The sequence below is a fragment of the Aethina tumida genome, chromosome 4 (genome assembly GCF_024364675.1).
Source record: "Aethina tumida isolate Nest 87 chromosome 4, icAetTumi1.1, whole genome shotgun sequence".
In the NCBI taxonomy this organism is placed as follows: Eukaryota; Metazoa; Arthropoda; class Insecta; order Coleoptera; family Nitidulidae; genus Aethina; species Aethina tumida.
This window is the reverse complement of record NC_065438.1, coordinates 3622929-3649803: the sequence shown is the minus strand read 5'-3', so window position 1 is coordinate 3649803 and position 26875 is coordinate 3622929. Positions and strand designations below refer to the sequence as shown.

Below are 26875 nucleotides of genomic sequence, written 5' to 3'. Positions count from 1 at the left end.
TCAACATGGCGGTGCTCAATGTTTGACGTATCAATATTAGTAAACAATAGTTGTAATAATTCATAAACTAGCAACAATAATAATTTATGCGAATTAAATAAATTTACCTGATGTACCAAGTACCCGAGTGAAATGAATAAATATACGTAAATCCCCATAGTTTTCTTGTATTCCTGTTCAAAAGTGATACGAAAATGTTTAACAGTAGCTTGTTGTACGAAAAGAGGCCTTTAAAAAAGCCTCGAATTGGGCCCCCAGATGTGTATCCACAGGAACCCAAACAGAAAGAAGATGAGCTAACAAGTACCAATGTGAAACATGGGTTTCTTATTATGACCCATCTCAGTGATGAGTTTGGAACAGCCAGAAATTGTAATGTTACTGCAAGTAAAGTGAGTAAATAATTGTTTATATATGTTTTGTTTACTTTTCTGATTGTTTATAATGTTTTTAGAGATTACTGTGTCCTCTAAATTAATCTTATTTAAAGTAAATATTATTATTTTAGTTTAATATGAAACTTGAATAGGACAGTTTAAAAAGTTAATTTATAATTTCTATAATATTTATTTATTTTGAAGAAAATCAGAGAATCCAATTTGTTCCAACAGAAAAATGATTTTGGCCTGTTACAACAGTGATCAAATAACAGTTTAAGATAAGCTTAATAAAAGTTAATATACTTTTAGAATTATTATGTAATTTGATTAGCAATTAATGTGGCAAATTCCTTTTACGTTCAGGTGGGAGCTTATTTCAATGACATTATCGCAAAGAAAGAGGAGCTCAGCATGCTCCCCGATTCGGGTCGCAAACGTCAGCAGATTAATCCCAAAGACAACTTTTGGCCTGCAACGATACGAACGAAGAACCACATTGAGGCGTGGTTCAAGGACCTAGCCGGCAACAAACCGCTCATGAATCTAGCTAAAAAGGCGCCTAATTTCAACAAGAAAGAAGAAATATTCATAATGCTGTGCGAGTATCAAGTGCCCATGATCAGGGCTGCCTGGTTCATTAAACTGAGCTCCGCTTACACCGTTGCCGTGTCTGAGGCGAAAATCAAGAAGAGACAGATGACGGACCCGACCACCGAGTGGACCGGCACCCTTCTCAAGTTCCTCAAGGATCAAATACCAAAGCTGCAAGAGTATTATTCGCAGTCGGAGAAGACGGTGCCGCAACTTCCGACTCCCTCTTTGACTCCAATGCTGTGTAATGAGACTGACCACAAACTGGCACTCAGGCACTGGGAATACTGTAAAAGACTGCTAAAATATATGTATGAAGAAGGTAATCCTTTGATTTTTATTATAAACGTCTAAAATTATTAATATTTATTGTGATTGTCAGGTTTAATGGATAGGCAGGAGGTGTTAACATGGATAATCGAATTGTTGGACAAAAACAAAGCCCAGCTGAACGACGACGGGATTTTAAGGATATTCTTGCCTCTCACTCTACAATATTTGGACGAGTTCGTGCAATCGGAACTACTGTGCAGACGTCTAGCCACTTACTGTGCCAAAAAACTGGGCGACATGATGTCCAACATGGCAGAAGGTAATCTGATGACTTCACCAGCCAGTGAAACAATTAAAACTGAGCAGAAAGAGGGCGACAAGGATAAAAAGGAGAACGCTGGGACGAATCCGGTCCAGCTGACGCTAATGGAGTATCAAAACTGTCCACACCACAGAGATATAGTACTACAATTGAGTACTATAATACAGACAATCGTTCTGGAATGCCCTACTGCTTTGGTGTGGTGTGGAGCGGGGGTTGGAACGATTTGGCATGGCTCTCCTTTGGATAACATTCCTATGTTGCCGTCTAGTTTGCCAGTACCAGCACGTTGCGACATGGTCACCTACAGGAAACAGATAGTGTTTGCTGAAAACAGTATTAGAGAGAGAAGTAAAAGAGCTGAAGGTAAATGGTGTACGGAAAAGTGGCAAGCTTCCTCGGCGGGTAAATGTAAATATCTGAAATCATTATTAATAAGGTTATTAATTGCTTTGTACTGTAGGGATTGTCACCACAAGAGTGTTGGCTGCTTTGGACGCATTAGATAGGCACAGATTTGATAAAATGGATTCCAGTAACTCATTAGATACCTTATATGCAAAGGTAAATTAAGAATTTTTATATCTTATAAAGGGGCAAACAGTTATTGAAACATTTTAGGTGTTTTCCGGAAATCCTGACCAAGAAAGTGCCGTAGTGAAACTACTGTGTGAGTGGGCTGTGTCTCCAGAACGCACTGGGGAGCACAGGGCACTTGCAGTTGCTGCTCTTCTGGATAGGCGGCAGTCTGACACAACAACAACAAATGACCAAGAAACTAACACAGGAGATGACAAGGATTCCAGCAGTTCCATGCCTGGGGGTCCACCAATGTTCCAGTCGTTTTTAATGAAGTTTCTGGACAACGACGCACCCATTCCAGCCCCTGATGATTGCCCACAAGTAATATAAACTAGGATTTTTTAGAATAAATGGGTTAATTGGGTTTGTTTTAATTTTTACAGAAGAAGACAGCTTTCTCAAACCTGGTCCACTTGTTTGCTGAATTAATTAGGCGAGACGTCTTTTCACATGATGCCTACATGTGTACTTTGATATCTAGAGGGGATCTTCTAGGGCATGAGGAAAGTACTGACCATAATCAGCATCATTCCACAAAAATTGAGGTAATAATCGCATTTCCCGCAACGTTATAACAATGTAAATGACCAATTTTTCTTAGCCCATGGATTATGACGACGCCAACATTGACCACGACTTGGGCCAGATCCTGCAAAACATTAAGGAAGACCAGCAGAACTCCATGGACGTCCCAGACAGTCCCAAGGACCACGACCACGTACACCATCCTCACGTACCGTCTTCCATGGTCCACGTTCCCATGGAAACGGACCACGTCGGTCACAGAGTCAAACCCTCCAGACACCTTCTCTACACCACCCACTTCCCCCTGTCCCAAGATGATTCCTTCTCCCAACACGACTGTAATCAAAGGCACGTTCTGCTGTACGGCGTCGGCAAAGTCAGAGACGAGGCACGACACACCGTCAAGAAAATGTCCAAGGAAATCTGCAAACTCTTCTCCAAGAAGTTTTCCATCGACGTCGCCGAAGGTGGCAAAGTCAAGAAGCACTCCCGCAACGAGTTCAACTTCGAGGCCACGACCCAAAAGTGCCAAAGCTTAAGTTATTTCGACCAACACGTGGTCACGTGGCAGTGCAGCATCACCGTCATCGAAATGCTGAACTCGTTCGCAACCGGCAACTCCAATTATCTACCCGTGCAGGAGCACGTTGCTTTCCTGTTTGATCTCATGGAATTGGCTTTGAATATTTACGGTTTGATCGACGTGTGCATACAGATTCTGAAGGAGCTGCCTGAGGTCGAAAACCAGCTGCACAACAAGAATTCCGTCCTCAGCAGGAATTACACCACTTCCTTGAGTTTGTACGTGGTCGGAGTATTAAGGAGATACCACTGTTGTCTATTATGTAAGCTTAAGAATTAAAATTCTTAATTAATTATATAATTTATTTTTATTTGTTTTGTAGTGTCGCCTGAGCAAACGTCAGCAGTATTTGAAGGACTGTGTAAGGTGGTAAAGCACGTGTCCAATCCAGGGGACTGCAGTTCAGCAGAAAGGTGCATTTTGGCCCACCTCTACGACCTGTATTCGTCCTGCAGCTTATTAAAATCAAAGCCTCACACTGTGGAACCTTTTGGTAATGCTTACCCCAAAATTAGACAAGTTTTGTATACTGCGTTACAGCCGACTCCCAGCAGCAGCTACATTTATAATCCGCAGTATATGCAGGAGGTATTCGCCAATCCTAAGAAAAACGTAAGGATTGAGAGTAGTTGGGCGAAGCAGCTCAACGAAAACGGAAATAATAGGTAAAAATGTTCACAAATCTTACTTTATGAAGAAAATAATTATTCTCAACTTTGATATTGCCTTAAACTGTTGCCTATGTTAGAATTTAAGACTGTAAATCATGTTTTAGGTACTCGTTTGTGAGCAACGCTGTTATACATGTTTGTCGAGAAAACGACAATGAACGACTGAACGATTTGGCCATAATGTGTGCGGAGATGACGGCTTGTTGTAACTCACTTGCTGCTGAATGGTTAGGTGTTTTATTGTCTCTTTGCAGCCCCATGTCACACCCTGGATACTATAACGATGTTTCTCTGCAGCTTGACACTCAGGTAAGTGAAATTTTTAGAAATATAAAAGTTTGGAGTTGTAGGACGTTAAATAATCATTGTTTGCTGTTTCAGGATGTCACAATACACAATGCATTGGCTGTATTTACATGTATACTTATAGCTAGACATTGCTTCTCACTGGAGGACTTTGTTGGACGTGTGGCGTTGCCCAGTTTACTCAAGGTACATAATTTAATTATTGTACATTTAACAACACGCCACGTTTAATCACAAATGTTACAGCTTATCTTTTATCAACCCATATTAATTATTTACACACACCACCTATTGTGCCTTAATATCGTCCACTTTTTGATGTTTGCTGTCCTAGGTAGCAAACGCAGAAATCGGACAGTTACTGATTCATCTAGGCTTACTCTTATCCGTCATTTTCAGACTAAGAAAGAGTCAATGACTCCCGATAAGCACTATTGCGCAGTTGTTATCAGGCCTTCTACTACTAACGTTAGTAGTGAATGTGTTGCTGTTGTGTGTTCAATTATAACCAACAAGTAATTTTGTTAAAACTAAGCATTTTGTCGCGATTGGACTAGAAACCTGATTAGGATAAAATGCGGGACAGTCAAACTTATTTGTTTTGCTCAGTTGTTGGTTGTAGTTTTGATTGTTTACTTTCCACCCATTGTTTTTGATATTGGAACGTTCGGATTAATGTAAATGCATAGAGTTGTACTACTACTTCTATTAATTCACTGATTCAGGACTATGTGTTTGCTTTATGAATACGGACTTGATTGTTGAACACTAAGCGATTATGTGACGTCAGTTTGCCCGTAAATCACACCAGTAAAATAATAAGTTGTGGCCTCACAGGTCGCTTATTGGACCCTCACCCCTTGTTTCCCGCCTCTCCGGCTATCACTGTTTTGCACTGTCTCCCAACCGCACCCACGTCATCCTAATAGCTGCGAGGGTTTTAGGTGAAGAGTTTGGACAACGGCGGCGGAGCCGCAGAGGCGGGCATGCGTCTCACATGCCATCTGCTGCTAAGACTCTTCCGCACCGCCGAAGGCCCCCAGCCGGGCCTCTATTCGGTCGGTTCGCCGCCACTCACGGCGCCCCGGCCGCCCCTGGGCGTACGTCTGAGCTGCGACCGGCATCTGTTGGCGGCTGCGCACCGCAACATACACGTGGGGCCGGTGCTGGCCGTGCTGAAGGCGGTGCTCATCGTCGGCGACGCCACGGCCAAGGAGGGCACCGAACTGAGTCTGAGCAACATTCTGGGGACCAGCGACTTGCATAGCGGCGGGGATGGGCCCAGTTTGGATTTGGCGTAAGTGGTTTTGGGTATTTGATTGATTTTTGATTAATAAGTGTGAAAGTAAACTGATCAGATCATAAATCACTGTATAAAGTAGGCAGAACTAGTACAAATTTATAGAAATAAAGCATTAATATAATAAAAAATATTAAATAATATAATTTAATTTAAAAAATATACTTAATTATTAATGACTTAACATAAATCATCGTTTACTTTCACATTGTGAAATTTGACTGTTTTTTTATTGTGTTTTTACTATTTTTTATACAACTGATTATTAAACGAAAATATGCAATTGATATGTGAAGGCGTAAGTTGAAATTGGTTTGTTCTGTTCCGATCAGTGTTGACATGGAAGTATGCGGCGCCAGGACCACCCATAGGTTTGTCCAACTGATAACATTTCATAATTTTTCATAGATCTATTTTTTTTACAATTTACAATTTTTACACACAATCCTGTATGCGGTACGATCAGAAAATAGGCCGAAAAATCAGCCAAGCAATGAATCAATGCGATTTGGCGTTATTTTCTGATTGTGCTGGCATCCACTTACTTGCTTTGATCGTGTCACTCGTCTGTGCCTGCACATCCAGTTTATTTAATTAATTTTATGTTAGAATTCGGTGTCCTTTGCAACTGCTTCCACACACATACACACAAAACATGTTTACTTGTGTTTCCTTCAATGTTCAAGAATGCAAAATAAAATGAACCAGTACGAATATATGTTACGCAGTGAATTACATCAGGGATGATATCAAAGTTGCATGTTGTTAGTTTATAGACTAGTTACAAGGCCACTGTTTATTGCCATGAACTGCATGACAACGTTAGGAGTTCGTAGAACCCTAAATGTGCTTTTTATTTGCCCGTGATTGCTCACAAGCGAGTTCATTTTGTTTTTATCTGTAAATAACTTATTCTCGACTTAATTTGTGGGATACATACTGTATTGTTATTGACTTTTCCTCAAGCTATCCTGATCACTAATTATGTGTCGGTTCACGGAAATAGGGGTTGCCATAATTTGGTTGTCCCAGTGATTAAAAACATCCAATCAAGAAAATTTGAATGGACGAATGTACAAACCATTCTTATTTTCTTGCTTTTGCCCCAACTACAATCTATAATACCTTGGTGATTTTCTAGGCAATCTAGCACTGGCAACGCCGAAAGTACTGCTTCTCTATCGGCATTCGCCAATCATGTACTAAGGGAGATTTGCTCTCAACAGTGGGTGTTGGAAAGGTGTCTTTCGCACCCGGAGGAACTATGCGAATCGGACCACTTGTTGGATCCACTCCTCTCACACTCACAAGCCCAAAGACTGTTACACATGATCTGTTATCCTGATGCGGGGTCCAGCATAGACGATCTGGACCAAAAGAGCATGATTAGTCGTATTTTAGAGGTAACTTCTTATAATCGAACGGAACAAGACAAATAGAGTAACTCATTGATAATTTCAGAACTTAGAACAATGGACGTTGAGAATGTCCTGGCTAGACTTACAGTTGATGTTCAAGCAGTTCAATCCGAACTCACCGGAATTGTCGCAGTGGCTGGAGACGGTGGCCAAAGCGGCAATTGATGTGTTCCAATTGAACTCCACCAACGGCTCCTCCCCAAAATCCGACGACAAAAAGGCGGACAAGAAGCACCGCCAGAACTCGATCTGGTTGGTGGCTCCTCTCGTTTCCAAACTGCCCAGTGCGGTTCAGGGACGAGTGCTCAAGGTGGCCGGACAGGTTTTGGAGAGTGGTGGTTGGTGCAGGGAGCAAAAGAACAAAGGTAGAGCCACAAGTGAGAACCAGAGTCTGTTGAGTCATCAGCCATTCCTGACTCTGGTGCTCACTTGTCTGAAGAATCAGGAGGAGGGGCAGCGGGAAGGGTTGTTGTCTTCGTTACATCAGCAATTATCGCAGGTAAATTCGTTTGGAAATAAGGATTGTTTACGTAATTAATCAAGCGCCTCTTCCAGTTGGTACAACAAGCCAAAGAAGGCAATTTGCAAGACATTTGTAACAATGAGCGAACTTTGGATGGGCTGCAGCTGCGATTCGCTTTGGTTGGTGGAGTATTCGAAGCGTTTCAAAGAAATCATTCTGCAACTACTGACTGGGCTTTGCTGTTAGTACAATTGGTCACTTACAGTTTAATTGATCTACACACTCACAACGAGCTGTTTACAACAGTTATAGACATGCTGGCGACTTTAGTACACTCAGCTTTAGCAACTGACAGTCAAGTAAGCTTTGTTTTTATATAAAATTACATTGTGTCTCTGATGGTTATTCGTTGCTTTAGGACGAAGGTAGGAAAATGTATCAGAACCTGATGAAAAAGCTGAAAAAGGAGGTGGGTGAACGCCACAACGCTTCCCTGCAACATATCAAACAGCTTCTGCCCTTGCCACGCGTCACAACTGAAGTAATAGCTGTGGAACCAATCGGCAGCATAACCGACAGCAAGGGCAACAAGATCAGCTTCGACAACGTGGACAAGCACGAGCTGCAAGTCACGGACAAACAACGGGTGATCACCTGGGATATCTTGGAGGGCATGAAGAATCCGGCACCGTTGTCCTGGTCTTGGTTCGGCGCTGTGCGATTGGAAAGGAAGCCGCTCACGTGTGAGGACACTCACAGGCTGTTGAAGTTCCACACGCACAACCTGCAGAAACCACTGTCGCACTACTTGGATCCGCCGCCGCTGCCGCCAGAAGATCTGGAACCCATACCGGACAAACCTGTAAGCGTTTTATGGTTCACGTTGGTCCAGTTGGTAACTCCGTTTGGTTTACGATTGTCCGGAATGGAATAATCCTTTTGTTGTGTTGAATAAAAGAATTGTTCCAGCTCCCTTAGAATTGTTAATATGTGTTCCATGTTGACTTTTGTGTTACCTTTCTAACTTACTGTAAATCTAGTGATTTGTATAGGTTCCAGAAAATATAAAGAACATCAGAACTGTAATTAACGCGAGTCTTCCTTATTTAGATTGTTGAAACGAAGTCGTACTGGAACCTTTACTTTGAGCTTGTCGTATTCGTATCTTGCATGCCCATTTCCCCTCCCCCCTGACAAAGTCTTTCGAAACCGAGCTTCCCCGTCCCGCACCTGTGTTTATCTGTGTACAAGACCGTGTGCCGCTTCAAGCTAAAGGAATCTGACCTGAAGGCGGACACGCCGTCGTCGGTGGACCAGAGCCCCGCGGCCGTAGGCAAAGGTAGGGGCAAGGGACAACGGAAGCCACGCAAGAAGTCCGGTCCGGGCCAGATGCACATGACGCCGATGATGAACCAGTCGCCCATGGGCGGCGGGCAGGGACAGCCGGGCGCCGGCATGGCGGGCATGGGAGGCATGCAGCCGGGTGCCAACGTGCAGTCGCAGATGGGGCATGGAGGCATGGGTGGATACGGACAGCAGGGCATGCAACAGGGCCAGCAGTATCCGGGCAACCAGCACCAGCAGTGGTACGGCCAGAACCAGCAGCAGCAGCAGTTCTATCCGCAAATGCCGGGTGAGTTATGTTCTTGTTGTTTGGATTTGAAAGGGTTTTATATTCTGTAAGTTACAATACAGTAACTTTTAAAAAGAAGTGAAACAAACACTCAACTCAACACTTAAATATTCATATCAAACTCATACTTATGAAGAGTCATAAATTGTTTAGGTAAGCCCAGATCAGTGTTGCCACCAGGAGGGAAAATTCAGATGGAAAAAGGTGAAAATTTGCTCAACAAAGGGGAATTTAGATACTAAAAAATTAACTATGAACGCGAATGTTTAAAAACGTGAATATGGGGCATTCCAGACTAAAACGGGCAGTTTGGAAAATTGTATCTATTGATTTTTTGTTGTCTTTTTGTACTAGATCCAGACAATTGGTTTTTAACTTCTTGTCGGTCTAAATCTTTAATAATTGATTGATTTTGGTAGAGAATATACGGACGTGGAATATTTTGATAAATGTTATGAACAGTATATTTAAAAAAATATATACTAGGTACAAAAATATATCAAAAAATTTGTGGAAACTAAAAAATTGTTTCAAAGCGTCCGATTTGGCCTGGTGTACGTCTACTTACATAAGATACTTATACATATATATGTTTAGTAATTTTGGTTAAAGTTAAAGATCAAGATACATTTTAAACAACTGATTGCTGACATATAAACAAAAAAAAAAATAGTAATTTTGTTGCTATGACAGTTTACATTAATTTAATGCCATAATTTTGAACAAATGATCAGTAAACATTACCGAAATTTTAGTTGAGCTTGAAACAGATCCCACTAAAACAGCTTTGTAAATTTCAGTTAATAACCGTCTGGAGAGACCCCAAATCAATCAGTCCAAACAGGCTCTCAGTTTAATGCTGAAGCAGCGACATCCACCTCACCATCAGTTTATGCCCGGTATAAACAACGCAGCAACCGCACAACAACAACAACCAACGAATTACGGCCAAAACTTGAGGGGATTCCCCAGACAACCTCTTCGGCAACCTCATCCGAACATGCAACCCAATCAGGTAATAAAAGTAACTGTAGGAAGTATTACATTTTATTAAAATTAAAAATTATTTCAGAATATGTTCCAACAATACGGCATGGGCCAGCAAGGGGGCATGGCCCCGCAGCAGTACGGCGGATACGGCGGCCCCCAGCAGCAAATGATGAGCCAAGGCGGCATGGGAGGTGGTGGCCAAGCTGGCAACCAACAAATGATCCAGCCGCAACAACAAAGCGGTGGAGCCCCGATGTTCTCTCAGCAGCACTCGGCTGCAGCCGCCTTCAACGCCCAGCGCCCCGGTCAAGGAGATTACAGGCAGATGGGAGGCCCCCAGGCGCCACCACCCCGTGCACCCTACATGCAACAGGCGCCTAACGTGACGATGAACGCTAACATGGCCGCCCAGATGGGAGCCATGGGCGGCCAAGGAGGGCCGGCGCCTCCCTACTCCAGGACTGGAGCCCAAGGTAAATTACTCCTTGTTAAATTAAACAAGTTACTAACTAAACTTTTTGCAGGAATGCAACCAGGTGTGCAGAACCAACAGTTCCAACAACAGCAACGCATCAGACAACAAATGATGGCGATGCAGCAGCAAGGCGGACCCCAAGGGTCACAACTGGTTGCCCATCTGCAGCGGCAACAGATGAACCCCAATCCTTACCACCAACCGCCACCTTACATGGGCGCTCCTTAAAAGCCAATCTACTCAAGTTTCATGTTTGTTTCCCAAGTTTATGTATAAAATTGCTTATTTATAAAAGTTTCTGTTGTAGAGTTTATATTTTTTGTGTATTAAAAACTTACAATATTTCAATATTTTGTCTTATTTGTTGAGAGGAAAGAAAAATATTAAAAAAGACAAAATATTTAATGATAAAAAAATAATACAAAATACTTAAAATTACATTATGTACTCAGATTGTGAGCTTTAATAATAGTACATCCTAAATCCAGCAGTTGCAAATATTCTGATCCTCCTTCCAAAAGACGGAAACTCACCACCTAAAATTGAATGAATTAATGCCTATCCATTAAACATACATGGTTAAATTTACCCCTAATTTTTCGCCAATGACTGCTTTTTGGGGGTCAGTAAATTTATCAGACTCTACTATAAGTTCATTCAACTGTTCCAATATCTGTGAAGCAGAATATGCTTGTAACATTATTTTAGAAAGGTATTCTTGCAGTTTTCCTATGTTCCTGTCAGCACATACATCCAAGAAGCCTTGCAAGAGTTTATCAGGAACAACTCCTGTGACTTCAGTAATATTTTCTACAGATATTGGTACACCAAGGCCCTTCAGTTTGGAGCAGCTTTGAAGGCAAGTTATGGCTCTTCTCATGTCTCCACCACTAGTTTCCACAAGCTTGTTCAGAGATTCATCTGAGCAAATGACACCTTCTTGTTTACAAATGTACTGCAACCTTTCAAATATCATTGACTCATTCAGTGGTTTAAATCTGAATTTGGTGCATCTTGATGTTAGTGGTGGTATAATTCTTGACACATAATTGCAGATGAGACAAAATCTGGTTGATTTTGACTCCTTTTCCATGGTTCTTCTTAGGGCAGCCTGTGCTGCATAAGTCATAGAGTCTGCTTCATCCAATATTACAATTTTGAATGATGGACAAGGCTTTCCACTAAAAAATACTCAGTAAACTTTACAAACAACTTAGAACTATTCTGTTAAGTACTTACTCATTTCTGACACTACTGGCAGTTAATTGGGAGAATGTTTTTACTTTGTCTCTGATTACTTGGATGCCTCTTTCATCAGAGGCATTCAGTTCTAATATTCTTTGTCTGTAGAGGTCACCGAAGAGTTGTTTAGCTGCAGCCAGCATAGTACTTGTTTTACCAGTACCTGGAGGACCATAGAACAACAGATTAGGCACATCTGCACCTTTGATACATTCTTCTAATACTGTGACGGCTTCGTTTTGTTCAACAACGTCTGCCACTGTTTTTGGACGACTAAAAGAAATAGGTTTAATTTGGATACGAAGTTGATTTTGAGTACGTACTATTTTTCTACCCATGGTACGGGTTTGGATTGTTTTTCGTGTGATATGATGGTGTCGACTTGTTTGCTGGTGGATGGTTCCCCCAATTTTCCGGATTTTAAGAAGGCCTGCATTTTTAAATCAAATTGTTTAACCTAGAACGACTTCAGCCAAAAACAGCGGGAAAATAGTGAATTCTTTATTTTTGTAATGAAGAATAACAGTAGGTGGAGCCAATGTAGTAACTTAATTTTATTATAAATATTGTAAATTAAAAAAAATTGTTTTCATTTTGTTTTTCCTATAGTTAAATTTGTAGTTTTAATAATTATATCTGTAAATTTATATGAATAAACAGTCATTATTAATGAAGACGAATATTCCTATTGGAAACGCGAATCTGAATTTTACTTGATTTGACGGATAAATCAATCGCGCATATTTGTGCGCATTTGAATCGTCCTTTTTAGAGTGGACCATTCGATTGGGCAATATGAGTTTTATGGCCAAGATATTAATAACCGATTTGTCCGACTGTGTTATTATGAAAATGATAAAGAGCAATACCAACCTATCCATTTAATTTATGCAGATCTGTCATTTCTGGTGTAAAATTTAACCGGGCGTCTGTGATGGCTGAAGTCTCATAAAAATAATCGTAAATTAAGCGGTGCGGACGGTTTATTTCGGCAATAAGCGGACAAAATGCCTCGCGTCAAGGCTGCCCCGAAAAAATGCATCAAGTCGAATTTACAGCAGCCCGCCAATTCGTGGGTGTTTGTGATAAAAGGTACGAAAATCGAATCCGGCCGATTTTTGTTTTGTTTTCTTTGTGTGCGCTTTTTCCGTTTTGTTTTTTATTTTTATTGATGAACGGAAACATTAATCATTCGAGTGGCCATATTTCCGATTATTTCGGTCGATACTTGACCGTTTTTCATTCAGATTTCGATAAAAAAAATATTACGAATTTGTTGTTTACATTTTGTTACTGGGCATGGTTTACAGGTGAGGCTTTGGAATTGTCTGAGCAGTACACTGGCAGCGGGACTCCGGATATAGTGACACTGAGACATCCTAATACTGGAGAGTCGGCGGTTTTCCTGTTTTCAGCGGCTAATAATTCCGTTCAGGAAATCCTCTCCTTCAATGAGGGAAAACGTGGCTGGTTCATAGATGATACGGTGAAAAACGATGGCAAAATGCACCTGTCTTCACCCATAGACCCAATATTTTTAGGTAATTCACTCAAAAGTATCTACACATTTTGTTTTTTTAATTATTAAATATTTGTCATGACTTCTAAATGTGTTAGCCAAAGTAAACACATGTTTTTACTTTATATTAATCAAATTATTACTGTTATATTTTAGTAAACATTCAAATATTTTAAACCAGTATGTTTATAAAATTTATTTGTCATAAATTTCATAAAAATATCCCATTTTTTCAGAAAAATTATTAAATTTTTGGTATAAAATGGATGTTTTAAATGTATTCTTTGATTATTATACTCACAATTTGCATAAAACTACTCTAGTCAACAAATTCAGCTGATTTATCAACAAAAATATTTAATTATTGGGTTAATTTTGAATCAAATTGGATTGACTGTTTTCTGATAAAAGCTATGTTTTCTTCCAGTACTTCCATATTTAAAAAAATATTGTAGTAGCCAAGTCATACCTTTAGACCAGTTGTTAAGGGATGAAGAATTTCCAGAAACAGAGAGACTGTTAAAATCAAGCGGCCTCAAATACTTAAACCTGATTGCTGACAGAAAGGTAAAGAACTCACTATATATTAATTTTACAGAACCTGACAAAGTGTTTTATCATAGGGTGATGAAGAACTCAACGCCTTCAAGTACAATGAAGAGAAGACCCTGTCCTGGCTCAAAAAGAAAACAGAAAAACTGGCGGAGATCCTCAAAGCCAAGAACATACAGGTGACAGGAGGCGGCGCAGTGTCCGCCACCTTCGTGAAAACCTCCAACCCGGACGCCGACGCGTACCTGAGGTACGCCCACGGCATCGTCTCCGAGTACTTGATGGAGGACCTCAGCCAGAAACTGCTCAAATACTTAAACCTGCCGGAGGACACGTCACAAACGTCCCTTAAACGGAAAAGCGCTCAGCTGACGCCGCAGCAGCAGGACGCCAAGAAGCCCCGCAACGAGGAGGAGAACAAGAGCAGTTCGTCGAACGTGCTGGATCTGAGCAAGCCGGAGCCGAAGACGCCCAAAGCGCCGGGACTTAGTGCGAAAGACAAGGCCAGGGCTAAGGCGGCGACCGGTTGCAAGACGATAAGTTCGTTTTTCAAGAAGACCTAAAAGTACTTTCACATTTCCCCGATTCATCCATCATCTAGGTCAATTTTTATCATTTCCAAACTTCCAAAAAAACGTTCGATTGTTCATTTTTCAAAGTCAATATGAGTGAGGTTGGATAGATTTATTTTGTTAACAAAACGAGAGCCGATCGCCGTGATTTTTCCGTCAATGAAAACGCTTTATGGCAAAATGCGTATTAGACAAAATGTATATAAACGGCCTTTTTAGTGTAATTTTCTCTATTTGGCCTGGAGTTGAATCTGAACATCTCCAAAAGGCGAAAACTATTTAATACTGGGTTCTGTTGATCTCATGTATGTCTAGTTTTGTTTATTTTCTTTATTGGTTTATTTGTCGAATTTTTGTTGTTGTTGTACGTTAAAATTGTTGATTTGCTGTGCAAATTAAACACCAGATAATTGTTCGTTTACGAGAGAATTTTATACAAAAAACATAGAGACTGTTCCTCTATATTAGTACTTCCTAATGTGTTCTCACGGTTGTTTTAGTTAAATAAAATCCGATATTACGTTCAGTTTAAGAAATTTCTCTAAATTACTCTCATAAACCTTCAATTAAAACTTAAAATTGCTCCATTAATTAATACTCCAAGAGAAATTTGTTCCTATAATGGTCAAAATGATGACTGAATCTGACTAGAAGTATTAGTAAATGTTAAACTGAGTGTATCAAGTAAAAAATAAAAACGAAGCAATGTTTACATTAGACTAGAATGAAGCGACATTCAAAATAATGTTCAATAAGTAGAATACCATGTAAAACATTTTATTTTTTTATTATGTAATATTTTCACTTATATATTGTGACTTAGATTAGGATTTTTATTGTTAATATTTTCGTCGTTATGTGTATGTGATATATGTATTCAAAATATACACTGAAAATACAAATACGACGCATATTTTTATTCGTCCATACCCAGCATGTGCCAATTATTGATTTAATTCAGCTATTTTGGTTTGGTGACTTCATTTTATATTTATAGGTGTTTAATTTAAATGCAATATACTATTTTAATAAGTCAAAACAACAGTATGCAATTTTAATATTTACTTTCATCTTGAAATTTTATTAATTCTTAATGATAAATTATAATAATTGACTTTTTTAAGTCTAAACTATAAATTTAAATATATCTGTTATTGCTCAAAGTATAAAATTTAATTTTCACGTTTAGATATAAGGATTTTAAAAAGGTTATAGACATTAGTGACACCAAATATTATTTAAAGGGAAACAATATATTTAATCATGGGTTTACTAAGTTACAAATAAAATTATGTATATATATATAGATCAGTTCGAAGGATGCGAAAAACAATTCCGACTTAATGATAGATAAATTTGTGTAACCGACTTTAAAATTACAACTACTGTCAACTTGAAAACAACTAAACATATAAACAATGTTAGTTACAATACTAAAAACCGCCCAGTTGATCCGAATGAACCTCAGCACGTCACTGTGTTTTCAACAGTGATACATACAAGTCATCATTTAAAAATCTAGTCTTTGTTCATCCAAATTATGACCTTCAATAAGAAATAAGCCACTCCTAATCCAACCACAATCTTCTCCTTCTGCATCCTGTTCAAGTTCTCCAACTCCAAAGCCATAACTCGCCTGTTCAACTTAGCCATTTGCCTCCTCAAATGCAGGACCTCCTCCGCCGGCGTCAAACCCTCGCCACTCGCACCAATGGGGGGCGTCGACTCTCGAAAACTCGAATCGTTTAAGTTGAACCTAGCCTTTGGTTTGATTACGGGGATTTGGTCGATTTCTTTTTCTTCGTCCTCGAAGTCTTGTATCAAGGGGAAGGGGTATTTGTCAAGTGTTAGATTTCTGGGGGGTGTTGCCACTCGCGGCAGGTCTGTGGGGTACGGGTCCGATTGGATTAGGGAATTGTCAAATGCTATTTCTCGTGGGGGTGCTCTTGTGCCTGAAAAATGAGACGTTTATAAATATAACACTGACTGTGTGGTCGAAATTAATTAACACATTTTGAGAAAAGTGAGGAGAAAATCTCAGGGTATACAGCAAACATTGTCACAATGACATTTGAAATGATTTTTTGTGAGGATAATTAAAAATTTTATAATTTAGAAAGAATTACGCATTATCATTAAAAGAGTAAATTATGTCGCAATATTTTAGATAAGTATATTTTTATTGTGGTAATACATTAGATATTTAGGCAAATAATCATCATGTAATTCTCAAAGAAAAAATATTCATTATCTTAAAAAATTGTATTTTATCATAATAAGATTCCTTTCACATTTCTCTTGGTAACAATAGAAATAATTAACTTTATGAAAGTATGTGCTACTACAGCTATTAAAAAGAAAGATGATAATTTGAGACTGTTTCAATACACTTAAACTTATTAAATGGATTGAAAATAACAAGAAAAAGTAGAGTGACAACTTTCTAAAAATAGTAAATAATATTATGAAAATGTGTCATTAATTTTAAAAACAACTTAAGCATTATAAGTGAAAAATAAATGCATTTATTATGAAATTGAGTCACAGATATGTACACCACAATTACACAATTAGATTATTATTGAATCCTCAGATTATAGACTCAATTAAGAAGCTTATATTAAAATTGCTATAAACCAGTACAGCTAAGTTTAACTTATGCCCTTTGATACAACTTAACTATAATGAATTAACTTACAGCAAATATAAAAACTGTAACTTGTTTAAAAGTAAAAAAATCAAACTCATGGCTAATTACAATTCAGTTGAATTAACGTAAAAAGTTTGTGACTTTTAAGAATCGTTTATCAACACAACTTACCAACGTGTTGGTCGTGTCCAGCCACTAATATCCTCTCGGGCACCATCATGTTGATATCATCCCTCACCCACGAATTCTGGTTCATGCCGTTCATGTTCGCGTTGAAGCTGATCTTGTCGGGCACTTTCATCTTCTGGTTGATCTCCACTTTGAAATTGGCATCCGTAACGAACGCATCTTCGGTGTAATGCGATGGACTAGTGTTTGCGGACATTTTTCAGTTGCTCGTCGTACCTGAAAAACGCCGATTCGGTGCGTGTCAGAGAAAAAACGTGACGGTCTCGCGTTGGGTCAGGTCAAGTTCGTCGTACGTCTGTTATCTATTTATTTTTGGCACCTACCTTGTGTTATAAATTAATACAAACGTCAATCTTTTATCTGTGGGACATTTTGAACTTTTTGACGTTCCAGTACCAACAGTAATAATTTAACGTTACTAAACCTTATATAACAAATTTAGGCAACCCAGGTTACGACGAAGAGTACGTGGTTGCATAACTATAGACGCACAATTATACCGTTTAGGGGTGGCTACAAATCCAATGATTAATTATATTGTTGTGTTCCGCACCCTATTTAAAACCATAAGGGGTTGTAATCTTGTCAAATGGTAGAACTAAAGTAATTTAATTCTTATGGTGACGTTCAATCAAAGTCAGATTAGAGAAATGCTGATTTGTCGCATTATTTGCCCAGATAATCGTTCATAAATAAAATTGGTTTCAATTTATTTTTTAAATTATACCGTGAGGGCATTTAGGGATGAATCACAGCAATTTAGTTTACAACAATTCTACTTCTATTTCTACTTCTACTTAACTAATTATAAATATTAATTATTATTTTATTAAATATATATTTTTATTAATATTTTTAATTAATAATTTTTAATTAAAGTGTTATAAATTTGGATGGATTCTTTAATAACAATTTTGAAAGTTAAAATCTGTCTTAATTGTATAAAAAAAAATTTATACAGTGTCGCAACCGTCTAAATTGTATATAAGAAGTTTGCTACTGTATTAGTTATATTAAAAATTAGTATAATAAGTTTAAGAACAATTCCAATTAGCTGCATAACAATTTTGGAAGCTCAAATGTGTCTTTATTATATGCTTATACAGTGTGGCAACCGTTTCAGTTGTATATGGTGTTGTTTAAGAAGTTTTCCATTGTCTGGATTATATTGAAAATTACTTAAGAAGTTTAGGAACAATTCCAATTGGTTACATAACAATTTTGGAAGTTCAAATGTGTCTTAATGGAATAAAAAAGTGCTTATACTTCGTCGCAACCGTCTCACTTTATGTAGGGAGTTGCTTTAGAAATTTTCCACTGTTTGGGTTATATTGACAATTACTTAAGAAGTTTAACAACAATTCCAATTGATTTACATTACAATTTTGGAAGTCCAAATCTGTCTTAATTGTACAATAAAATACTTATACAGTGTCGCAACTGTCTCAACTGTATGTGATGTTGCTTAAGAAGTTTACCACTGTCTTATTTATATTGAAAATTACTTAAGAAGTTTAACAACTTGTTTAAGTAAAAGTTAACATTATATGTTCCTAAATTATTCTTCTTTCCAACCAATATACTTTAGAACAAGTTCCAATTTAATTTCCCTTCCATCAACATTGTATTGTTTCTTTTGCTGGCCACGTCAGATTGAGTGCAATGAACAAATTACGTTCGTGAGCACAATGAAATTTACTTTTAATGAAATTTATGAGTAGCCATTAAACAAACCGATATTTATTGCACGCGCTCCACTTTTAAAACGGCCACAATTTTTCACCGTGACGCGTTTTCCTCGCCCTTTATTGGTCGTCGTCCGACGTTTTTATATTGGCGCCGATAAAACAAATGACAATTCACTTATGAGTAAATTGAACGGTGGACATTTGCCTGTAATTCTGCCGCCTCCTGCGGCGCTGCGCCCTTGGGAACCCATCGAGTGCTTTTACTCTGCGAGTTGTTTACTTGGATCGAGTTTAACGGGAGCTGATGTTTTCTGTGTTGCGTCGAAAACTGAAAACAATGTACCGCTTAAAAGCTGCCCATTTAGTACCAAAAATCCGGCAGTTCTTTTGCGGTAACAGCGTAGCCGGTGGCCCGCCATAAATTAAAATTAACACAATTAGAACAAATTAAGAAGCCGGCAACACAACGAAAATCGGAATATCTGCGATATTAATGCGGCCCTCCCGTTGGAGCAGCGGTGATGTATTGTTTTAATTGTGGGGCATCAAACGGGGCTGATTGTTTTAATGAGTTTCGCACGGCGGAATCTTAACGAACGGTAGCGCCGCTTTTCCCCGTACCAATTACACGGACTTTTTTATGCGCAGATTCCGGTGAATTATTAATTATTAATTGACGGGGCCCTAATCGGTTTTTAACCTTTCATGTCGGCAATCGGGGCCGAGACATTCATCGCGGCGTTATTTAATAAATTTGCGGTAATTAGGGGACGGGTGGTTTTTGCGATTGTTAATTCAATTAGGATGGTAATTGCAATCAGCGAAGTATGTTGGTTGTGCTAAGAATTCTTCGATGATTATTCTTTATTAACATTATAACGGTGGTGCAATTTCAAATATTATATTACATACCTTATTAATATTATTAGATTTGAGTAAATTTATTTATAAAATGATTATCTTAATAATCTATATAAAAGCTTTAATTAGATAATAATACATTTTAATTAAATTAATTATAGTTTTACATATTTGATGATGTTACTCTGGATATATGTACAGTAGTGGCCAATATTATAGTAACTTTATAATTTTTTTATTTAATGTGAACTGTTAAAATAATGTTAATTTACTGTTGTGGTTTTGTACAGTATTACAATAACTACTACATTCTTATTCTATAAAATGTTACATATATTTCTCTGAATTGAGTTGGACATAAATATAGCAACTTTAACTTTGAAAGAGATTTTTAATACTGTTAAAATAATAAATAAAATTATAAACAAATAAGCAAATATGCTGTATATTGATTTTTAATCACGTATACCAAAATTTCTAAAACATTGAAAACCTTAAGTTAAATGATAATTTTAAAAATTGTCGTTATTACAAAACAATTATTAATTTCTAGCAAAAAAATAATACTAAAACATATTTTATATTTATTAATTAAAAAAAAAAAAACAGCCAGAAATATTTACAATAGAAGTTTAATCAAAATTTATACCCAAATTAATTACAGTAGTGGACATTATTATAGGAACTTTTTAAAATATTAAATATTTTAGTCATAATTCTTTTATTTAATGTGAACTGTTAAAATAATGTAAATTTACTGTTGTTATTTTATACAGTATTATAATAACTATTATATTCTTATTCTACAAAATGTTACATATATTTCTCTGAATTGAGTTGGACATAAATATAGCAAATTTAATTTTGAAAGAGATTTTTAATACTGTTAAAATAATAAATAAAATTATACACTAATAAGCAAATATGTTGCATATTGATTTTTAATTAGGTATACCAAAATTTCTGTAGTATTGAAAATCTTAAGTTAAATGATTATTTCAAAAATTGTTATTATTACAAAACAATTATTAATTTCTAGTAAAAAAATAATACTAAAACATATTATATATTTATTAATTAAAGAAACCAGCCAGAAATATTTACATTAGAACTTTAATCATTATTTATATCCCCAATTAATTACAGTAGTGGGCATTATTATAGCATCTTTTTAAAATATAAATATTTTAGCCATAATTCTTTTATTTATTGTGAACTGTTAAAATAATGTTAATTAACTGTTGTTGTTTTGTACAGTATTATAAAAACTACTGTACTCTTATTCTATAAAATGTTACATATATTTCTCTGAATTGAGTTGGACATAAATATAGCAAATTTAATTTTGAAAGAGATTTTTAGTACTGTTAAAATAATAAATAAAATTATACACCAATAAGCAAATATCCTGCATATTGATTTTTAATTAAGTATACCAAAATTTCTATAGTATTGAAAACCTTAAGTTAAATGATTATTTCAAAAATTGTCATTAATACAAAACAATTATTAATTTCTAGCAAAAAAATAAAACTAAAACATATTTTATTTTTATTAATTAAAGAGACTAGCCAGAAATATTTACATTAGGAGTTTAATCATTATTTATGCCTCAATTAATTATAGTAGTGGACATTATTATAGCAACTTTTTAAAATATTAAATATTTTAGTTATAATTCTTTTATTTAATGTGAACTGTTAAAATAATGTTAATTTACTGTTGTTGTTTTGTACAACATTATAAAAACAACTATTTTCTTATTCTATAAAATATTACGTATATTTTCTGAATTGAGTTGGACATAATTAGGGCAACTTTAATTTTGAAAGGAATTTTTAATGATCAAATCTGTGTACATACTTTTGTGAGTACATTATAATAAATAATTAATAATTAAATAAACATTTGATTCTTCTATTAAATGTTTCAATATGAATAATTAAACTAAACAAATGGTTAAGTTTATTGAACACTTTAAGTTATCATTAATTATTATTATAATTATAATTTTGCACATTTGTTGAGGTTGTGCCTTTGAAAGTATTTTTGTATCATTACTATGATTTGCTGAAAAGTACAGTAACATGTTTAATTGACCCGCTGAGCAAGTTAGTAAATAACCTGACCTTTTCATTGCGAACATACCAACGATTCCAATTCCCAGGCAGGCTCGAGCGTTCCAAGATTAATGCGACATTATTCGCGTTATTAATTCTGTCGCAATTCAATCGAACCGCCCCACATCGCGTAATCGGTGTCAGTGCTAGTCGCGGCAACGTTCCCATATAAATTAGATTTAACTTTTACAAGATTTACTTTCGATACGAAGGGTTGCCGTCTGTCGCGGCGGTGTGATTTCGGGTTTTTGTCCCGCCGGGGGCGGGCGCTTATTAAAACATATCGCCGCCCGGGGAACATTTCATTAAAACCGCTAACGGCACATTAAAACACGAACGGGCGCCGTGCTGCCCTTTTTCCAACAATTAAGCCCGACTTAATTGGGTTAACTACACTGTAGACTTTCGACTTCCGCATCCGATGATGAAAATATTCTTGGGGAATATTTAAATATTTTCTTTGTTCGTAATTATCTAACGTCGTCCCTTGTGATGCAATTCTTAGTTAATTAAATACAAGAGAACATTTGATGTGGAGAAAATCAAAGTTAACTACAACTGCGCTGAGCTTTTAATAATTAACTTTACACAAAGAACTTTCTACAGGAATGAATCATTGACATTTTCTATTTATATCATGTTTTATACTGTATTAATAGGTTCCCTGAAATAAAAAACCTCTGCACAATAAATTGCCAATCATCTCAGGCAATTTATGTTTCTGCTTACATTCTCCATGAAATATTTATAAAAGTATAAAAAACTAATAACATTTATTAAAGTCCAGTTATTGTATGTATTTGAGATATTCGTCCGTTTATAATCTCAATACCATTTTAAGAAACCTAAAAAACATATAATCACAATGGATGTTTTAAATTATTATAAAAAGCTTTTTAAATTAATTAGCCTTATTTATTTTAGTTCATGAATAGTTCTATTCTATCTTTTCATCATTAATTTTGTAGTATTTATATTCCTTTAAGTTTTTTACTTGTTTTAAGACGGAAAACAAATAACTGACAATTTTGTACAGTACTAAAATTGATCCATATTCCTTGTTAATGTTTGTAAATTTACTAAGAATTTATTCCTTTAACTATAATTCAAGTTAAATTTTCGTTTCATCATTAATTTTGTAGTATTTATGTTCTTTTAAGTTCTTCACTTGTTTTAAGCCTGAAAACGAATAACTGTCAATTTTAAATAGTATTAAGATTAATCCATATTTTTTGTTAATGATTGTAAGTATATTATAATTTTATTTCCTAGACTATAATTTAATTTGATAAAAACCTCAGGTTTTATATTCCTTTTTTCAGATATACGTTGCAAATTTTGTGGGTTTCAATCCAGTCCTCGTCCTGAAGTCCTGAACAATAAAAGTGTGTGCCCAGTTTTCCAGTTCGTTTTACAAAATATAAATAAAAATGGTGAGTAAAATACTTCCTTACTTACACCTTATTGTCTGCATTATGTTTTTTGAAAAGTGAAGTAACCAGATAACAAATGATTTTTTTATTATGACTAAGCAAATTTATATAATTTGTGCTTAACTGATTATAATTAAAATAACCATTAACTTAAATATTATAGTAATTAATAACAAATTAATTAATTAATGGAGACATAAAATATAAATATTAACATGAAAATTAATTATTCATTATAATTAAGAATTGATTTTTGCGTTTCACGGTATAATATTTGCACCCAAAAGTTAATCAAAAATTTTCAATGATATGCAAAGAATCATGTACTAACAAAAAAAAATTTTTTACAACTTAATACAGCAATGAATTTAGTACAAGCTCAGTCATCTATTAAAAGTTGGGTTAGGATATTTTTACTAAATAAGTTGTCAGACATTTTAAGATAGAACCAAAAAAATGTTGATGTTAATGAATGGTTAAGATTTTGTTTAACTATTGTAGATTTATTAAAATTTCTTCTACTCAGATAAATTTTGAACATTCTTCTAAAATTTTCTGGTGATAAACCATCTTTGAAACAATGGCAACATGAAAAAAGTGAATTCATTAGATTCAAGATACTTTTCAGGAGTTTGGGCCAGCTCATCAAATGTGTTTGATAATCTAGATAATGAGATTTTTGGATGATTTTTCAGCGTGAATGTATATCAGTCCATGTCGGCCAAGCCGGTGTCCAAATGGGCAACGCCTGTTGGGAGCTATACTGTCTGGAACACGGCATCCAACCAGACGGTGAAATGGTCAGCAATCCCGGAAAAAATGTAGACCAAAGCTTCAACACATTCTTCAGCGAAACAGGCTCCGGAAAATACGTGCCCAGATCGGTGTTCGTGGACTTGGAACCATCCGTCATAGACGAACTGAGAACTGGAGCATACCGTCAACTATTCCATCCAGAACAAGTCATCAGCGGGAAGGAGGACGCTGCCAACAACTACGCCAGAGGACACTACACAGTAGGCAAGGAATCCATCGACTTAGTCATGGACCGTCTGAGGAAACTGACGGACAACTGCGAAGGACTGCAAGGATTCCTCATCTTCCACTCCTTCGGAGGCGGAACCGGTTCCGGCTTCACTTCCCTGCTGATGGAGCGCCTCACAGTCGACTACGGAAAGAAATCTAAGTTGGAGTTTGCGGTTTATCCCGCCCCGCAGATCTCCACCGCCGTCGTTGAGCCGTACAACTCCGTGCTGTGCACGCACACCACTTTGGAGCACTCAGACTGTTCCTTCATGGTGGACAACGAAGCCATTTACGAAATCTGCAACCGCAAGTTGGCCATCGAACGTCCCTCCTACACCAACCTGAACAGGTTGATCGGCCAGATTGTGTCGTCGATCACGGCCTCCCTGAGGTTCGACGGAGCCCTCAATGTGGACATTACGGAGTTCCAAACTAACCTGGTGCCCTACCCGAGGATCCACTTCCCCTTGGTGACCTACGCCCCGGTTATAAGTGCGGAGAAGGCCTTCCACGAGCAACTTTCAGTCGCTGAGCTCACCAACTCGTGTTTCGAACAGGAGAACCAGATGGTTAAGTGCGACCTGAAGAAGGGCAAGTATATGGCGTGTTGTTTGCTGTACCGGGGCGACGTGGTGCCTAAGGATGTCAATCAGGCGATAGCCAATATTAAAACTAAGAAGTCCATTCATTTCGTGGATTGGTGTCCGACTGGGTTTAAGGTTGGGATCAACTATCAGGCACCTACTGTGGTGCCGGGAGGCGACCTGGCTAGGGTTCAAAGGGCTGTTTCTATGTTGTCGAACACCACAGCCATCGCAGAAGCCTGGACAAGGCTCAACAGGAAGTTTGATCTTATGTACGGAAAAAGGGCTTTCGTCCACTGGTACGTAGGTGAAGGCATGGAGGAGGGAGAGTTTTGTGAGGCCAGAGAAGATTTGGCTGCCCTTGAAAGAGATTATGAGGAAGTAAGCATGGACTCCAATGATGTGGTAGAGGATGATGTCGATGAGTATTAAGGGAACTTTTATTGTTATATGTATTTATATTATTATTCTACAAATGTGTTAATGTTTCAATTTATTGTATAATAAAACAAGTTTTATGAATAAATTGTGTTTTAATTACACAGAAAACTCAAAAGTTAGTTGACCATTTATTTCCAATTAGCCATAAACAAAAACCTTCACTTCAAACAGATCTTTCAAGAGATAAACAGTCACCAGATAGAAAGACATCTAATCACCTCAGGTACAAGATTTTGGCAAAAGATAAACTGGAGCACGTTTAACCTGATTACACTGATTCTCGTGATCTTGTTTGGATGGACACGTGGTGGAAACGATGAGGCGGAGACCTTGGTCAACTGAAATCAAATGATGGAACCCGTCTCGGCCTTTATTCGGGTCCATCGTGCCCTTATCTGAGATCACGAAACCCTGATATATTTCAGAAATATTATAACAAAAGGTATAAAAGCGTTTGTCATATTTTTTACGGTTTTCATATTTCACTGTGTGTGTGTGTCTGTGTTTTTTGTTAGGTGTTTTGAATAATTTTGAATAATTTTATAACAAAGCTGGTTTGTTTTCTCGGTATGGTGACCGTAAATTATATCGGTACCGGGATTGGTTCGTAAGTTTTAATAGATCCTTTAGTGTCAGGTCTCTTTTTGTAAACAGGTATTTTATTGGCCATATTGACTCTTCAATTTTATCCATTATCCAAAAAAGACTTCTGAGAAAGATCTTTATTGCCTATAAACATTGTTTATTAAATTAATTCTTATTAATAATATATTTGTGGCTCAGTTTTGGTTATGGGGGAGGCTGTTCAATTTGATCAGTTGATGCCTCCTATGCAAATGACGAAGAAATAATATTTCTACCTGTTAACGAAAAGCTAATAGAAAAACGAACATTTACGACACAGTTTTACGATGATTAAAAAACGAAAAATAACGCCCAACACAAAAACCGAAATAGAGGAGTTCGGATCATAAAATAAATCAAATGGGAGCATAAAAACGTTGACGAGGTATTAACATTTCATGTTTGACTCATGAAATATAAATTATGCGAAAACAAAACGAGTTTAATATTTACTCAGGTCGGATGATTGATGAGCGGGAGAAGAATACGGAGCCAACGGGTCGTAATAAATTGCACCGAAATATTAGGCACTGATACATATACCAATTTTGAAGTTGAGTGCCTGTTGTTTTTAAATGAAGTGGTCTTTTCTGGTCAGTGATTCAACAATTGTCTGTATAAAGATAATATTTCCTTTTGTTTTTATCTAGAACTAATGATGATAATATTAAAGAATATAATATTATAGAAAAGAATAATTAGAAAGACTAATAAGCTACCAAAGGAAATTATTTTTTATATTTTTATTAATTTATTGTTCTTATTTCTTTATTTTTTTTAACTTTTTATTATTTTTGATAAATAATTGTTACAAAAATACAAGATTTTTCTAAAAAAAATATTATATTTTAAGATTTTTAAA

The 26875-nt window shown here is 36.7% G+C and overlaps 5 protein-coding genes across 7 annotated transcripts; 3 read left to right on the top strand and 2 right to left on the bottom strand.

Annotated features, from left to right (window-relative positions):
• Positions 1-41: 41 nt before the first annotated feature.
• Positions 42-10860, top strand: LOC109605845 (mediator of RNA polymerase II transcription subunit 12). Of its 3 annotated transcripts, none has more exons than XM_049966929.1 (21): positions 42-392; positions 744-1293; positions 1354-1977; positions 2030-2130; positions 2188-2469; positions 2532-2693; positions 2750-3518; positions 3579-3921; positions 4032-4236; positions 4309-4419; positions 5178-5530; positions 5866-5904; positions 6675-6936; positions 6995-7450; positions 7507-7773; positions 7833-8276; positions 8684-9047; positions 9201-9251; positions 9848-10062; positions 10120-10510; positions 10562-10860. In XM_049966929.1, the coding sequence occupies exons 1-21, from the start codon at positions 195-197 to the stop codon at positions 10738-10740; spliced, it is 6366 nt and encodes a 2121-aa protein (XP_049822886.1). In that variant the 5' UTR covers positions 42-194; the 3' UTR covers positions 10741-10860. The 3 variants fall into 3 exon arrangements, with proteins under 3 accessions (XP_049822886.1, XP_049822885.1, XP_049822887.1); XM_049966928.1 differs by having other exon boundaries at positions 5830-5904; positions 7495-7773; XM_049966930.1 differs by lacking the exon at positions 9201-9251 and having other exon boundaries at positions 43-392.
• Positions 10861-10895: 35 nt separating this feature from the next.
• Positions 10896-12258, bottom strand: LOC109605840 (replication factor C subunit 4). Its single transcript, XM_020022437.2, has 4 exons — positions 12078-12258; positions 11752-12027; positions 11102-11693; positions 10896-11048 (listed from the first exon to the last, which is right to left on the bottom strand). The coding sequence occupies exons 1-4, from the start codon at positions 12188-12190 to the stop codon at positions 10953-10955; spliced, it is 1077 nt and encodes a 358-aa protein (XP_019877996.2). The 5' UTR covers positions 12191-12258; the 3' UTR covers positions 10896-10952.
• Positions 12259-12660: 402 nt separating this feature from the next.
• LOC109605842 (ribonuclease H2 subunit B) lies at positions 12661-15299 on the top strand. Its single transcript, XM_020022438.2, has 4 exons — positions 12661-12846; positions 13065-13295; positions 13701-13840; positions 13897-15299. The coding sequence occupies exons 1-4, from the start codon at positions 12762-12764 to the stop codon at positions 14386-14388; spliced, it is 948 nt and encodes a 315-aa protein (XP_019877997.2). The 5' UTR covers positions 12661-12761; the 3' UTR covers positions 14389-15299.
• A 330-nt stretch (positions 15300-15629) lies between these two features.
• Positions 15630-17629, bottom strand: LOC109597220 (transport and Golgi organization protein 11). Its single transcript, XM_020012866.2, has 3 exons — positions 17560-17629; positions 17219-17452; positions 15630-16349 (listed from the first exon to the last, which is right to left on the bottom strand). Exons 2-3 carry the CDS (start codon positions 17430-17432, stop codon positions 15916-15918), a joined length of 648 nt encoding a protein of 215 aa, XP_019868425.1. The 5' UTR covers positions 17433-17452; positions 17560-17629; the 3' UTR covers positions 15630-15915.
• A 5595-nt stretch (positions 17630-23224) lies between these two features.
• Positions 23225-25474, top strand: LOC109605841 (tubulin alpha-1 chain-like). The gene is made up of 2 exons (XM_049965977.1): positions 23225-23338; positions 24034-25474. Exons 1-2 carry the CDS (start codon positions 23336-23338, stop codon positions 25378-25380), a joined length of 1350 nt encoding a protein of 449 aa, XP_049821934.1. The 5' UTR covers positions 23225-23335; the 3' UTR covers positions 25381-25474.
• Positions 25475-26875: the final 1401 nt, after the last annotated feature.